The sequence below is a fragment of the Sciurus vulgaris genome, assembly GCF_902686455.1.
Source record: "Sciurus vulgaris genome assembly, chromosome: 11".
In the NCBI taxonomy this organism is placed as follows: Eukaryota; Metazoa; Chordata; class Mammalia; order Rodentia; family Sciuridae; genus Sciurus; species Sciurus vulgaris.
The window spans coordinates 101,784,249-101,800,875 of NC_136472.1; the positions used below are offsets into that span (position 1 = coordinate 101,784,249).

At 34.3% G+C, this 16,627-nt stretch overlaps 1 protein-coding gene across 8 annotated transcripts in view; it reads left to right on the top strand.

Annotated features, from left to right (window-relative positions):
• The window catches only part of GRIA4 (glutamate ionotropic receptor AMPA type subunit 4), a 342,414-nt gene extending 328,834 nt beyond the window's left edge, over positions 1-13,580 (top strand). For 2 of the 8 annotated variants that reach the window (XM_079101588.1, XM_079101585.1), the window contains exons 15-17: positions 3,319-3,433; positions 5,630-5,764; positions 10,487-13,579. In XM_079101588.1, the coding sequence (XP_078957714.1) occupies positions 3,319-3,433; positions 5,630-5,764; positions 10,487-10,651 (415 nt within the window). In that variant the 3' untranslated portion in view covers positions 10,652-13,579. Of the gene's footprint in view, positions 1-3,318; positions 3,434-5,629; positions 5,878-10,486 lie in introns of those variants that run through there. The other 6 variants (XM_079101591.1, XM_079101592.1, XM_079101589.1 and 3 more) reach the window with 6 other exon arrangements.
• The last annotated feature ends 3,047 nt before the right edge of the window (positions 13,581-16,627 follow it).

Genomic DNA, 16,627 nt, shown 5'->3' on the forward strand with positions numbered 1-16,627 from the left:
ATAAAAATATTTCATTATTCCTTTATGTATATTAGAAAGATCAAAAGGTCCTATAGCAACACCAGAAAGAATAAAAACAGATATTCTATTTCATTAGAAAATTTTTGTTTGCAAATTTTTATTTCATTTTTATCACAAATATAAGAAGAATAACAAAGCTATAACAGATGAATTTTAGTGTACATTAAACACCTTCCAGAGAAAAATTTAAAATTCTATCAGAAATGTACATGAATTGGGAAAAAAAATCTTTATAATAAAAATAATTGTAATTTATGTAAATTAAGGATTAAACAACTTAGATACAATCAGTTTCAATATAACCCATTGTTTGTTATACAACAGACACACAGTAAATATTTGTTGGGCAAAAGAATAAATGTGACTCTAATCTTATCCTTTCCAAAATGAAACTGCTTCTTCTTTCATGTATGTAGTCTTTGCTTTCACAAATATTAACTGAAAAATTTTATTTTAAAAAGTCATTTCAAATCTTAACAAATAACTTTCCAAAATGTCATAAAATTAACATAAAATATTCACCTAAAATGAAATTACAGTATGTTCTATTTTGCCTCAGGCATTTTGTTTGCATAAACAAACAAACAAACAAACAAACAAAAAAACCTGGTAGGTTATACATTGACGTAAAGTTTATCACCAATAGAGTAGATTGTTGCAATCTAAGTGGTAATAATGCCCTACTATGAATTTGTAATGAAAGGTGATGTTTTAAATGGCCTGACCTAACTTAGATCAAAGTAAATTACCAGAAATCATTTGTTGTTTTTTCATTTTCATTTTGTACCTTCTTCAGGTGACTGATTTTCTTTTTATACTGACCTCCCCTGCCCTTTGATCTCTCTCAAAAGAGATAAAATATAAAGGAAAAGTACAAAACTGAGGAACGCAGCTGATTCTAAAGCCTTTGTTGATTGTAAAGCTGAAGCAGGAGAGACATTGCTGCCAACTCAGTGTAGGGGGAACATACCAAGAGATCTCAGCACAAGACAGCTAAAGTCCTTGCTGATCTGATTTTGAAATACAGAATCTTGGTAGGAGAACACTAACTTTCCTAAGTGTTTCATCACATGAAGGGAGAAAACAGACACAAGTGCCACACATGGAAAGGTTCCTATGCAAAGAAATTGACCCCTTGTCATTCACAGGATTGTGACAGGATGGAGTTGAAGGAATGACACATGTTTCCAGCCTTCCATTCAACACCAAATTATTAAACTTCTGCTTTGTTTGGAGAGTGTGCCAGTACCTGTGGAGAAAAAGAAAATTAACCACTGTATTTTCCTTCAAGGAGTTTATGATTTAGTATGACCAACAACTGAACTATTCAGCTTCACTGTTACACCCCACAGATGTGGGATGATCAGCATCCTTATTCACCTAATAGACATTCCCAGAACTAGGAAGTTCTGAGCGAAGTAATCTTTGGCCATAAAAATGTAACAAAAGGTATGACGAAAGGGGTCCTACATCTTTCAGAAAGGATAAGTGAAAAGGTAGAATTTTAGAGGTGTAAGTTTTTTTAAAAATTCACTTAGTCACAGTTTACCATCAACCTATGTGTTGATTTTTTAACAATCATTTCATAAATGGAGATAGTATGTATGTATGGAAGAGGCATGGTATAGTCAGTAAAACCTAGATTAACTGGGTTCATTTTAGCACTTCAATTAACTACCCCATCTCCAAACAGCATTTAGAGTGTTAAATCATGTTTATGTCATATTTTAACCCAAAAAACAACCTAATGCTCTGGGATCGTGGCAAATGTATATTACTTCTTCAATGGATTAATAAACATAAGCCATAGTAAGATCTTATGCCACTGATTTTAAATTGCATTCAAAAACATATAAACAAAATGAAAAACTGATATTTTAGAAACATTTTTCAAAACTAACTTATGAGAAATAATAGATTTTAACTTTTAATCAGAAAAAAAAACAGAAAACCCATTTTCTGAGTCTTCAGTTATATTTTTAATTGCATATGCCATGAAGTCAGACTATGATAAATCCTGATTCAGTTAGCACCCAACCATGTAACTAGTTGAGTTATGCTCTCTGTGTCTTGGTTTTCTCATTTGCAAAATCTGAATGACAGTATTAAAGAGGTAAAGTGTTTTTTTTTAACTGTCTGGTACATAGTAAGTGCTCAGTAAATATTAACAATCATTATCACCATAATTATTAATGTATCACCTAGTTATGTAGCTGGGTTTATGGAATTAATCTTTTGGTAATCAAATAAATGCATGCTGTGTTTCACCAAATGCACTCAATCAAATGTGAGACACTGAACCATTCACCAGACAAAAAGACTGTGCCAATCTGAAAAATGTCCATAGGAATGTAGCCAACCTCCAGCAGAGAGAAACCAAAACCAACCAGCCATACTGACAGTCACAACAAATGATCCTAGGATATAGTGCTTCCTATCTATCTTCTTGACTTTCATATTGTTATACTTAAAATGAAAGCTGGAATATTTTTTATATTACTCAGGATATTGATACTAGATAACTGACATCTCATTCAGACTCATTATTATACAGTATTTGGTTTGAAAGAATCAAAGATGGAAGAAATTTTTTGAAATGACTTTATAGTAAGAGGCATTTGTCTAGTTAGAAAAATCTTAGTAACCCCTAATCTGCCATTACTAATTAAAATCACTTCACCTGTACTTTGAGTATATTAACAAGATGGACTCAAGATAAGACAGATGAAAATGGCTCTGGTGATATTATTTAGATTAAATACTGCAATTCAGAAGCAAAATATCAGCATGGGCTATGAATTTTAAATAATAATTTTTGTATTCGACTCATGAGGATTTTCCTCTGCATGAAGTGCTCTTGGTCTGTGATGCTAGAGTCACCTTCTTCTTTCAATGAGATCTTGGAATACAGTGGTTAAGGATGGATACTGTGGACATATTTTTTATAGGATAAGTTTTTAAAGGGGAAAGAAGGAAGCTTCTGGGTTTTGAATGACTCACAGCTATGTCGAGAAAAATATAATTGCTCAAGAAACCCAACCCAGGCCAATAGTTTTGGATTCACAGTAATTGCATACATTTTATTTAAAGATCCTCCCTAGCAGTATGTGCCTGTTACCTAAAGCGATGGAGCAGGCCCCAGTTTTATGTCTGATCCTAAACCTGGGCCTACAGTACAAGACATAGCACCTACTGTGGCCTCTGCTCTGTCACTTTGCCATGCGATTCTAATGTAGTTTTACTTGAATAACATAAAATAACATATATAATGTTATTTATGTTATTTTCCACGTGAAGAACTCCTGTAAACCTTGCCGTTTTGAAACTCAGTGAGGCAGGCGTCTTAGACAAGCTGAAAAACAAATGGTGGTACGATAAAGGTGAATGTGGACCCAAGGACTCGGGAAGCAAGGTCAGTCGCTGCAGTTCGGGCCTCCTCTTGTGTTCACAAAACAGTAAACGGGAGCAACTGTCAAAATCATGTGGAAACCTTAAAAACTGAATTTTTCTCTATACACCCAGCCACAGCCTAAATCAGAAGCTAATATCATAAATTCCAACCACAGGGATTCACTTTCCAGGGAATCACAATCTGCTCCCCAATATTAAGACTTTTAAATAATTTAAATTAACTGCAAATATATATAAAATAACAAAATTCCTTATGTTCTTCTCAAACTTATGTACCACTAATAAAAGTAGTGGCTTTTTTGGTTAGGTTTTTGTTTCTAGATAAAGATCATAAAATCTGGTATTTCAAGAAATGATGTATTTTCAAAACAGGATATGGGAAATTGATCAGTAGTCATCCAGAAAAAAAAAAAGGATGCTAATATTAAATAAATACTTATTCTGAAGTTCAGTCTTTTGTTATCATATTGCTGAGCACTCCACTTTGATTTGAAGAGGCCCTTTGATACTTCTGTGCTGACAGATAAACAGAATGAACTTTTCAATTCTATTCTCCAATCACAATTATTTTAGTAATCAATGTTTACAAATATCCTCAATTTCTAAGACCTTTAATTTATGAATTTTTTCAGAACAATGAAGAAAACTATAAACTACATTCTGTTAAGTACAGTTATATTTTTATTCTGAAGAAAACAATATGTAACAAGTTTATCTTGTGAATAAAGTACCTAAACACATTAACAGAAAATAGTTAACAGTATCTGAAAGCCACAGTTAAAGGTTCTTAGGATCCCCTTTTATTTTTCTCTAGATCTTCTAGAAAGTAAACAAATTATTGGTCATTCTAAGACATTAAACAAGTAACTGGCTTAAATTGGAGAGCCTCAGTTAATTTAAGAAGGAACCAAATTCAGGTGAATTGATCCTTCTTCAGACCTTATCTCCTTATCTTAATCACTTCCTTTTGCCTTGAACCAGAGTGGAATGACCCAAGCTTGGCCAGATAAGGAACCAGTCTTAAATGTAAAGTATGAGAGACACAAACAATTAATGAATGATTATTTTTTAAATGAAATTACCCTAAATTTTTGACCCAGTCAGCTGATATCATGACTAAGTAGACAGCATACTTAGTGCATCTTTTGAACTGAACACTTATCTAATAAAACTGTTTAAGGATCTGATTCACATTTTGACTAAAACATACTGCTGAGTAAATGATGACCACAGGTTGTCCAAGAAATACTTTTGGCAATAATGTTATGTAATAGAGCTATTTTTAATTTATTAAGAAAATTCTGAATTCTTAAAATTTAATATTTTCTAATCATATGCTATATTATTTCTATATTAATTATGAGACTGTAACGTAGTAAAACTTAAGAATAATGTCTAAAATATTAACCTTTAATATTTTTAAGTGGGAATGGAATTGTATTTTTAAAGCAATAAAAATAATTATAAATTTGTCCATACAAATTTATTTCTCACCTGACCATGGTAATTTATGTATTTTTAAAAATTATCTTAAAAAGGTTACCCAAGTGTTATGCCGATATAATTATTCCTAAATAATATACAGTATTCAAAAGTGATATTTTTCATGAGATTTCCCATGTAGACATAACTGAAAGAACAAATGATGTGCACCATAGTACATCATTTCTATACATTTTGTAAACTAATGATAAACAAAATGTGAAAGTACCTGCTTAGAAGATCCTAGTTCCTTAAGTAGGAGATTTATGGACTTAGTTTTATTCAGAGGAATCCCAAACATTAAAACTGTGTTTTAAAGGAAGCAACGCCCAAAGAAATCCCCTTTCCCACATAATTGGATTTTAAACATGTCATTTTCATACTCTATAATAAACCCACTTCTGGCACCTATGTATAAATAAATATACAAATGCTTATATATGGCTAAGTATAATGGTTTTCATTGCATATTTCATAATGGTAAAATGATACAGATTTTACTGAATGCAATCATATACAATTTATTGGTAATCATAATTTCACTTCTGAGAGTTATAAGCTTTATGGTTAAATCTATAAATCTACATCAGTGACTTATAAGTAATTTCAGGTTAAATTAAGCATTTACTTTAATTGGCAATTTGGATTTCATGTGTTCTTTTACCTTTTGGGTGTGACATTTCCACAGTTAACTGAAGTGTCTTTATCCCCCCAGGACAAGACGAGTGCCTTGAGCCTGAGCAACGTAGCAGGCGTCTTCTACATTCTGGTTGGCGGCTTGGGCTTGGCAATGCTGGTGGCTTTGATAGAGTTCTGTTACAAGTCCAGGGCAGAAGCGAAGAGAATGAAGGTGGCAAAGAGTGCACAGACTTTTAACCCAACTTCCTCGCAGAATACCCAGAATTTAGCAACCTATAGAGAAGGTTACAACGTATATGGAACCGAAAGTATTAAAATTTAGGGGTAGGACTTAGGGCCTACTACAGTGAGTGGGGGATGCATCCTGTGAACGCAGTGTTGTGACCTGTCTGTCCAGTGGTGGTATTGCTTGCTTCTAATTAGAGCTTTATATTTTTGAAAACTTCAGTGCAAAGTGGTTCGGTTTTCTTTGGCTGCAGATGTACTGTTTGAAATTTTGTGTTGCCAATAGATATCTGCATTACAAGGTTCAGAAAGACAAAAACACAGCAGAATTGCTCTGCAAAATGATTTAAACAGTATTATTTTCCTGAAATTTGGGGAAAATTGGAAATTAGATCTGGGCTTCCTCGCACACAGACCAGGCAAATCTTCTCTGTAACAACCCACATTTAGGATAAGTAGTGAAAAAAAATGAGAACAAAATTTGTTTCAAATGATGTAAACCTAGGCAGTCGCCTATTTTTGATAGGGTCATATTTTCTGAGAAACAGTACATGTAAAATCTCCAAGCCACATAGTATGTACTTAATGAATTTTAGTTCCTATTCTAATTTGCTTACCATTAGTCATCTTTCTTTTTTCTTTCAAAGCATAAATCCTTGTTTTTGTTCAAATGACAGAAGTCCTTGAGTCAACCTTTAGGAAGGAGTGATTGTCAGAATATTGACTACAATACACATTTATGTTCACAGGTGCACTAAAGTAAACAGGCATTTTAGACAATTCAGCAGTTTCTCCATCAAAGATGTCAGCAATATATGTGTTCTATAGGAGTGATACAGTAAAAGATAAAAATTGCAGTGAGTTATTATGTACTTTTTTATTTCAATTGCTTTTATACAAGCCAGGTCAGCCCTACTTATTCACATTCTGTCATCCTGTCACAATAAAAAATTGTACACATTCAGTGAAACACAGGACATAGAAATCTATTTTTTTTTTTTTTTTTTTTTAAGAATCTAAATCTCCACTTCTTTCCTTTAATGATAGAAAGGGGTTTAAAGTAAGACCTGAATGGATTTGTTATTGTTCTTCCTAAACCCAGGACTTTAAAAACCATTTTCTAAAATGACATATAGTAGCCTGGTAAATAGGCTTCTCATTCTGATTACATGATAAATAAGTCTTTGAACTTTCAAGAGACATTCAGTACTTGATGTACCCTAAACTCAAAAATGAAATAAATTTTAACAAGACATATATCTGAGTTTATACCAAATAAATGTGCCTGATTTTGATATTTATTCACATAGAAATTATTCAAGTTCTTGTTGGCATGTTAAAAAACAAAGCCACCCCTGTTCATCAAGATCGAATTGCCTTTTATCCACAATCTAGAAATTAATGGCTGAGAACAACTGCACATAGATAATTCGAAAGTGGTTCTTTCCAGTTTTGTATAAAAGAATTAAGAACTAAACCCTCAATTCACTCATATGTGACCTGCTGAGCATGTCTTCTAATAGCAAAATAGCAAACCAAGATGATGTCAAGGTACATTGTCCATCAGGAGAGTACTGTCATCTTAACCTTTACAGAGCTGAGAAGTTCTCCAAAACTAAGAAAGCAATATCTGGCAAGTTTGCAGAGCCAATTACTTGGAGTGTATTCTGAGATGAATTTCTTAAGGCGCCTAAAATTTTTTGTTATTAGTTCATTAAAATTGATGTTTCTTTGGCATGCCAGCCATTGGCAATGTCCAAGGGTTGGGAAGCAAAGATAAAGAAAAGAAATATTTAAAACCTTTAGAAAAGTTTATTATAAAGTCTGGAAAATTACTAAAAAGTAATCCCCAGGTTATGCATGTGTGATTTACACTAAATAATGTTTTTGGAGTCAGAATCTGAATACGAATCACCGTTAAAGCTAAATTTTAACTTTTAAGTCAATACATTTTAAATAAAAGGAAAGCATTCAGATTCATCTGAATTTTTGAAACAGTGGCATTCAGGGTGAATGAAATGATCTGCACCTGTAGAGAAGCCTTGAGCATAGCAGTTTTTACTATCAAATTAAATGACTTTTTCCTTTCAAAAACTCTATTGACTTAATTATACAAATGACTTATAAGTTAGATAATATTGTCACAGAATCAAAATGAAAGTAAAAACAAACAAAAAAACCTTGCAAACTTCCAGACATAGTGGAAGATCTACTTCAAAGTGACCATCCCTCAAAGGAAACATACATAATTAAAGTGACAGCCATGATAAGAAAAGACATTTTATGGAAGAAGAGGGCAATGTAAGTATAGAAAGTAAAAATGGCAGAATATATTTTAAGAGATAATAGAGAATTGTCAAAAATTTGTTAACTAATACACTCATTTGCACTAATCTAAAAGAGGAGAGGTTGAGAGTACATGGAATTTTTAAAGCTTTCGAGATTTTCCTTTCCTCACAAAAACAATCAAGAAAAGAGAAAAAAAAACAGAAGCAGATTTTATGGCAAAAGCCTTCTGTAAATGCTTTGAAAACATCATAATGTTTTTATTAATTACAGTCTAGTGTTCAATAAAAATTAAAACAAAGCTAAACTTTTTAAACAATTATCTATTTTATTGAAAGGGAATCTGAAAAAACATTAAGGCTTTGGTCTTGGTTTTGTTTAAGTGTAGTATCAGCAAAAACTATGAATTCTCCAGAATCACTTACCAAGTCCTCTGTTAAACAAGCTTGAGTAGTCTTAGGATTCCAAAGTTTCCTAATGTTGAAGATAGGCTAATATATTGGCTGAGATTAATCTCATGGATATTCATTTTTCTTGTTTTCCTTTATTTAATCTAAGTTGTCCAAAACTGCCCCCCCCCCAAATTATTTTTTCTATAAGCTCATAGAAAGAGTACTGGAAGATTCCAAACATCTAGGTACTCATAGTTCTGACCTCCAAATTATCCATCTAATACACAACAGTGAAAAACAGGATTACATGGGAAAGTTATCCAGCAACTGTGATACCAATTCTCACCTATTTCTTAAATGTAATAATCTATTGTTATATTTTCTTGATAAAACAGTACTATTTTGCTAATAACTTTTTTATATACAAATATCCAAAAGCATGTTCGCTCTAATATTGAGTAGGAAAATATTCACCTCTAATAACTTAACCTCCCAAAAGTCTTACTCCAAAGAGTAAGATTATTACAGCCATGTTTGTTATCTGATGAGATTCTCTAGTCCTCTGGTAAGAGTCTACCATATGAGTGAGGTCCTTGATTAAGGGATCCTTTCAAGTATATAATTGAACTGAATCATTTCTAATTTCCTCATTTGTATACTAAAATTGACCTTCTATTCTATAAATCAGTATGTAATCCCAGGAACACAAGCTAAGGCAGAAGGAACATTTTCTAAAATTTTCATTATATTTCCATAACTTCTAAATATAAAAACTATTAATGTTTCTATAAAGGATGTATCCCAAGTCCTGATTATGAAAAACAGTATTAATTTTTGAAACTATTAACTAAAACAGAATTATGAAATTTACCTTGAATTTTATCAGATATATTATTACCAAAAATTTGAAGTTATCAGGATAAATTTTTTCAAACTTTTTTTATTCTAACAGTTTTAATTTAATTATTAATTTACTTATTTTAATGTACAATTATTCTGATATTATATTCCAGGGCAGAATAAATTCAGGGATGAAATTTCCTAAAGAATTAGATAAACTTAAATTCATAACAAGAAATTAACTACCTTATGAATTGTGAGAGAGTTATGATCTAAGTCATTAAAAAACTTAAAATATTTACCATATTTTCCTCCTGAGTTAACATTATAATTCAATTACTTGAGAGAATGCAGAGGCAGTGAATGGACAGTAATTAGATTCATATACCACTGCCTGCTTCTCCTCTGGGTACTGTTATCTGCTACCTGATAAATTTGGAAACAGGAATGGAATGAGAAGTTGAGAAACCTGAGCCCTTATCCTTAATCTGGGAAGTTTCGTATTGATGGCCATTCAACAGGTCTTGAAACAGGCCCCCTTTTGCTGTACCCCCTTGAAGCTTAATTTTAAAATATGATCCTTGCCTCCATAATAAGCATGGAATAAACCACCTGTCATTAACTGTGCTGTTCTGAGTCATGTCTATAATGGGTGTGAATGAATGAAAGTGTCTGTGAATAGGTCTGTGTTATGGAAACAGGAATATCTGTCAATATTTATACATATAGTGTTTTAGGCAATTTATTATAAGTTTAAGAGTCTAATCCATGCACTATGAAGAAGACAGTCTCTATCAAGAAAATAATATAATTTAAATAATGTTATAAAACATAAAAGAACTTCTAAGTTTCACTAGAAGTTCTAGGGTATGGAGCACAACAAGTTTAAAGATGTTTCCTGCCCAGATTTGCTAAATGGAACCTAATTTTATGATTTTAGAATTAGTTTTTAAATTGGTAGAACCACCAGCTCTAGTCTTCAGTGTAAAACTTCAATGTAGTTGATGCTTCACTTCTTCAGGGTAGTTCAGCTTTTCTTTCCCTCATAAACAGTTTGCATATGACCAAAAAATATGGAAAAAAATGCAGATGTCTAATTATTGATATTTTGGTGTTTGTTGTGTCATATTTTGTTGAACAAACAGTAATATAACGCACCACATTCTCTGTTTCCTTTCCATGCAACCCAGCTGACCTTTTCTGAAGCCATAAGAAACAAAGCCAGATTATCCATCACTGGGAGCGTGGGAGAAAACGGCCGCGTCTTGACGCCCGACTGCCCAAAGGCTGTACACACGGGAACTGCAATTAGACAAAGTTCAGGATTGGCTGTCATTGCATCGGACCTACCATAAAAACCAAAAAAATAATTGAGTGCCTTAATTAAACTGTGTTGGTGACTGATGGAAACACAGCCCTGAAGGACACGCCAAGCGCGGGTCTTTGCTAAACCAACCTTTTGGCTGAGAGCGGGAAGTACGTCCTAATGCGCGGGACATCAGCCGCAGCAACGTGTGCATGAGCTCAGCTCGGAAACCCAAACTCAGATTTTATATCAGGAAAACTCACAATTTAGGTTTTTTCGGGGAGTGGGTGGGGGGAGCCGGGATGGGTGTATTAACAGCAACAAATTTCACTCGAGTGGACTTAAAAACTAATCAGACTTGCCTGTTAGCGCATTAAACTGTGAAGTTCTTGCTCAGAAAGGCCTTTGTCTTCACCGAAAGGGATAAAATAGTTATAGAAGTCAATGAACATGCTAACCTGTGTCTCCAGAACACCCATATAATCAATGGAAGAATATCCAGCTGAGGAAACAAATCACTAAACTGTGATAAGAAAATAATAAACAAACATGTAAATCCTGTGAAAAAAATTAAAGAAAGTATTTACACTTACTTTGGAGAAAAACAAATACTGAAACATGCTTGCTTTTTAACTGACATAAATTCAGTAGAGGACAACACGATTCTTTTTTCTAACCATCTTAGGGAACAATACATTGCAATAATTGATATAAATGCCATCACTGTAATAAACTTTAGAGACGTTTTTCTATAAAAGTTGTTGGTCATCTTCTTGTTTGCTGTAACCTTCACTCTGTTACATGAGCCGGTTCACAGATTGCATTTGTCTCCACTACCAGGAATAAAAACAAAATGAAGAAAATGTTGACGTTAAACCATCAGTCTACAATGTAGAATCAACAGAGACTACGGGTCACTCATGTTATCGGTATTATTTATAATCTTGTTCTGTGTACAAAATTGTGGTTTTTGTACCCACCAAAAAGAATAAAACAACAGATGTTCTTACAATATCTACAAAGCTTAAAAGGTTTTTTTTTTTTTTATCATTATAAAAGTTATTTGAGAAATTACAAGAGTATACAAAGGATTGTAGAAGTCAAATGGTGGGCCATATTGGAAAATGTAACTAGCCCTTATTTCTTTTTGCATACTAAGCTGTCCTTCTATTGCAACTCTTTGACTCTTTAGCAGGTTAAGTCGTCAAAGATGGAGTCTTCGAGTCTGAGAATGAATCATTGTCCTACAGCAACATACCCTGTAACTGTGCTGAAATTTTACTTGACTGTATTTTGCTGCATAAAATTATGTGTCTGGTGGCTGCTCCCCCCATTCCTATTGTTCCATTTAAATCCTTTGAAGGCACTAGTAATAGTTTGGGGTGGACCACAAATAAATAATTAGTCCTTGTTTTCACCTGGAAATTGTGATGAAAATTATATCCATGTTCATTTACAAAAACTAATTTGTTATACATGTATTAAATTAACAAGGTTCAAAAGAAGATTTGGCTCCTTTGGAATAATAGATAAATACTCTAATACAGATAAAAATCACATACTTAGGGATCTTGGCAGAAAGCACAAGTTAGGATGATTCCAAAGCTCTGGACTTGAAGGATGAGTTGAGTTTTAAAAGGAGGATAAGGTGTCAAGAGCCTTATGGGTAAGCAGTGCCCCAAACCTTGTATGTCAATGGCTTGCTTTAGGAATGTATGCACCTGGGTGGGCTGGTGAGAGCACTGATGTGATAATCATGCAAGATAAGATGGAAAAGGTGAAGGGTCAGTTTCCTTCCCTTAACTCTTGAGCTCCCCATCCCCCATTCAATCTCTGCCACAGTAAGAACAATCTTTAAAAGTATAAATCTGATAATGCACACGTGCACTGTTCCTTCAGGAAATATTCCAAGTTCTTGAGCAAATGAATCCCTTTGTGATCTGGCCCTTGCTATCTCTTCAAGGACTTCTCTCACTTCTACCCAACTCCTCTGCCAGCAAATGAACCTCCAAAGCAGCACATGGAGCACTGCGTATTATTTCCTCAATCTATTACTCTTCCCTGTCTCCTCCTTACTGGACTAACATTCATCCTTCGGTACTCAGATTGAATTATACTTGCCCTGGGATGACTTTCACGACTGGCCACCATCCCTGCCTAAGAGTTAGGTGCCACTCTTAATGTTTCTCCCCCGTCACGGCACTTGCCATTCTGCATTGTAATTGCCTGTGTTTTTGTCTGTAAACTACTAGACTGTAAGCTCCTTGAGGGCAGGGACTGTGTCTATCTTGTTCACAGTTGTATCCCCAGCACCCAGCACAGTGCCTGGCATATTGTAGGTGCTTAATAAATATTTGTTGAATGAAAGAATGAACTGAATTGAATTAATTTAATTAAGGAAAAACAGAAATACAACCGCTTCCTCACTAAAGTTCCCTGGAGTGTTCATTGAGTATATAGTGGGTCAAAATGAGTCTGAAGTTTGGCTGATTTCATGGTGTTTTCTATGTCACTGGAAAACATAGCTAAGAAGAAACCAAAAGAATATGTTTGGTTGATTTTCTGATCAGATAAGAAGGTTCTCTATATGATTGTACATGGCTGTGGAACAATTTGTTTAGAGAAATTGTCATAAGAAAACTAATTCAGAACAAGACGTTCGGTTTGGTTTTTAGATATACTATTAAGGAAAGCTTTGATTTAAGCCTTGAAATGGATTTACGTTGTAATTGGAGAGTTATATTTCTCAAAGTAAAGAATAATTTTACTGAATTCTTTTTTGTTTTTTTTGTTTTTTTGTTTTTTTACATCAGTGAAAAGGGATACCTCTCTGAATTTCAGTCTGATGAAATGCTCTAAAACTTTGGAAATGTGTTTTTAAAACATGTTTAAGTTAAAAATATTTAAGTTAAAATTTTTGATTCTACAAAGTTAAAGAACTCATTTACCAAAAATGAAAGATCACTACCTAGTGATTCTGAACATACCAGACAAAGCCAACTATGAAGCTTTATCAGCTGGTACACATATGCAATGATCACAGTTGAAAGATCAGAAGAGAACGGCTTGGTTCAATTCAATCACAATTCATTGATATGCCTGTCTCACCATGGTTGCACTTGCTTCAGGCTCCTGCATATTTGCAGGTTATGAGTTCCCTGGTTTACTGGCCTGAGGGTTACCAATTAATTCTGTTTCCCTAAGGCATAGCACATTGTAACTTTCATATTTATTTGCCCATGTGTGAACACAACTTCATATATTAAGCCAGTATCAGTGAAAAAAATGTTCAAATAATTTTCTAAGAAAACCCTCTATCCCAATTTTCAAAACCAATGTACTGGTAATAGCAATAAGAAATAAATGAAAAGTAGTATCCTAGAAAGTTGGTGAAAAGACAAACTCAGTAAAGTCATCTGCCTTAAATTTATTAATAGATGTTGTGTGAAAGTAAAAGCCAGGGTGAAAAACCAGTAGACTCCCCTGGTGGCCAAAAGGACTTAGGAGACAGAAATGTTTGGCATATAGGCTTTTACACCTCCAGGTATGTGATGTTTGTTGTGTTCCTCTTCCCAAGATCTGCATACATGGTTTAAGTTTTCTTACATGGGCACAGACTGATGTCATGGTTGCCTTAAAAGAAGAAATCAAGTAGAAAAGTCTAAGTCCCCTGTTTGGGAAGAAGTTAGAGACGCCTATTTAGAAATGTCTTCCAGTATTTTTGAGCTAATTTATTGACATAAATATGAATGTTTTCAACATTTTTTAACAAAGAAGGAATTGGGAACAATTTAGTTCATAGATGGCTTCATCTAGAGATTCATTGAATCCTTTGGTCACCCTGAGGCTCAGAGGAGACTTTGGATTGAACTTTTAGGAAATCCTTGAACTGTTGAGACTATTAGGGACTCTTGGAAATGGACTAAATGTGTTTTGCATTGTGAGATGGTCATGAGCTTTTGGGGGCCAGGGGCAGAATATTATGGTCTGGATGTGAGGTGTGCTCCAAAACCTCATGTGTAAGACAATGCAAAAAGGGTTAGAGGAGAAATGATTAGGCTATGAGAGACTTAAATCAGTGAATTAATCCCATGATGGGATTAACTGAGTGAAAACCGAAGGCAGGTAGGACACGTTTGGAGGTGGGTCATTGGTGCTTGCCTTTGGTTTCTGGCAAATGGAGTCTCTCTGCTTCCTGATCTTAATGTGAGCTGCTTCCCTCATCACACTTTTCCACCATGATGTCCTGCCTCACTTCATGCCCCATGTAATGGAGTCTGCTGTCTATGGATTGAGTCCTCTGAAACTGTAAGCCGCCAAATAAACTTTCCCTCCTCTAATATTGTTCTGGTTGGGTCTTTTAGTCACAGCGGCAAAACATACCTCCCATCAATAGTCTGTTTTTAAATCTAAGCACAAAATCTGCCAAAATCATTAAGTTTCCAAGAACACCATCAGAGTAAGTGGCTTCCAGATCATTGGGACTCAGACTTGTACAGGAATTATGTAACATACTAACTTGACTTTTGCTTAAAACCTGAGGCTCAGTTCAATAGATCTGTATCCATATCACTTTTGTTCACAACCTCATATCAAAATCATCCCAATAATCCCTCTCTGTCTTGTTCACATTTTCTCCCAAAATTCTTCTGCATTTTTCTTCTCCACATTCATCTTCCCACTTTTAACCTCCCTGACCTTGCCTTCATTTTCCATATTGCCCTTAGTATAAAGTAAGGAAACTCCCAACATCCTCAACCTCACCTAGGGCACTGTCCAATTTTCTGACAACATCACACTCCATGTACCACAAACCCAGAAGAAAAAGGAATGGTAACCCTTAAAACGACATCTCCACCCCCACATATAAAGAGCCTCTTCTTTGAAGTGTGTGTCATCTAACCCTGCTACTAGTACAGATTACCTATTTGTCCATTTGTCTTCTGACTTCTCTATCATTGCTGCACATTCATCAAGGACTTTGGAATTTGACTTATGCTTTCAATGCACCCTAAGTTCTATTATAATCCTGAGCAACTTAAAGGTTAGTGCAGAAGTTTCATTTGACCCCTGACCTACAACTCCTTGACTTCCCAATGATCTTTGCATGTATGCTATTTAAATCACTAATACCAAAAGACAAGAGCTGACCTTATGCTCACTTAATTGCTCATTTTCCTCCAGATAATGACCCACTTTTCTACCTGTTTTCATGCCCTATACAATGAAAGGAGGGACCTTGAATATTTATTATTTAACTCTGCTTTACTCCATCACTTCACCAAAATGTCTTTTCCAAGGTTACTAATAAACATCTGTGGTCATATTAAATAAATATTTTCAATACAGAACTAAACCAATTGCTCTTGTCATTTATTAGCATGGATATGTATTGTTTCCCCCTTAATCCTCTTTTATTCCATCTTGGTTTCTTTTGTTTCTCATTTTTCCCAACCGAACCTCTGCCAACTCAGGATTGTGTCTTTTGTCCCCTCTCTCCTCTCAGAACATATTCCACCTGGTTGATCTCACTAGCATAAAGATGCCTTCTGATGCCTTTGGTTATTAACAAAGAAATTTCTATCTCCCCTCCAGTTCCATATATTCAATTGCCTGCTGATTCTCTTTTTTGGACTTCTCCATTGCAACATATCCAACTCCCTGTTGCCTACTCTATACCTCTTTTCCCTAGTGTGTTCTTGTCCATTCATCCAACTTCTCAAATCATAAATATGAAAATCATTATAGAACCCCTCTTCTTCATCATCCTCACATCCAATCAATATCTTCAATTCCTTCGGTCTTCTAAATTTCTCCTTACTCTGTTCCATGTTCCTCATCCATACTATTATCACAATTTCTCACTATTGTTATTACAGCTGTCTACTAATACATCATCTCCTTGCTTCTTGTCTCACTTACATACTCCTCTAGTTCATTCCCTAAATGGTAGTGATTTTCTTAAAACACATATATGATTCTGCCACCCTGCAGTTAAGATATCTCAATGTCCATTATATGAAGG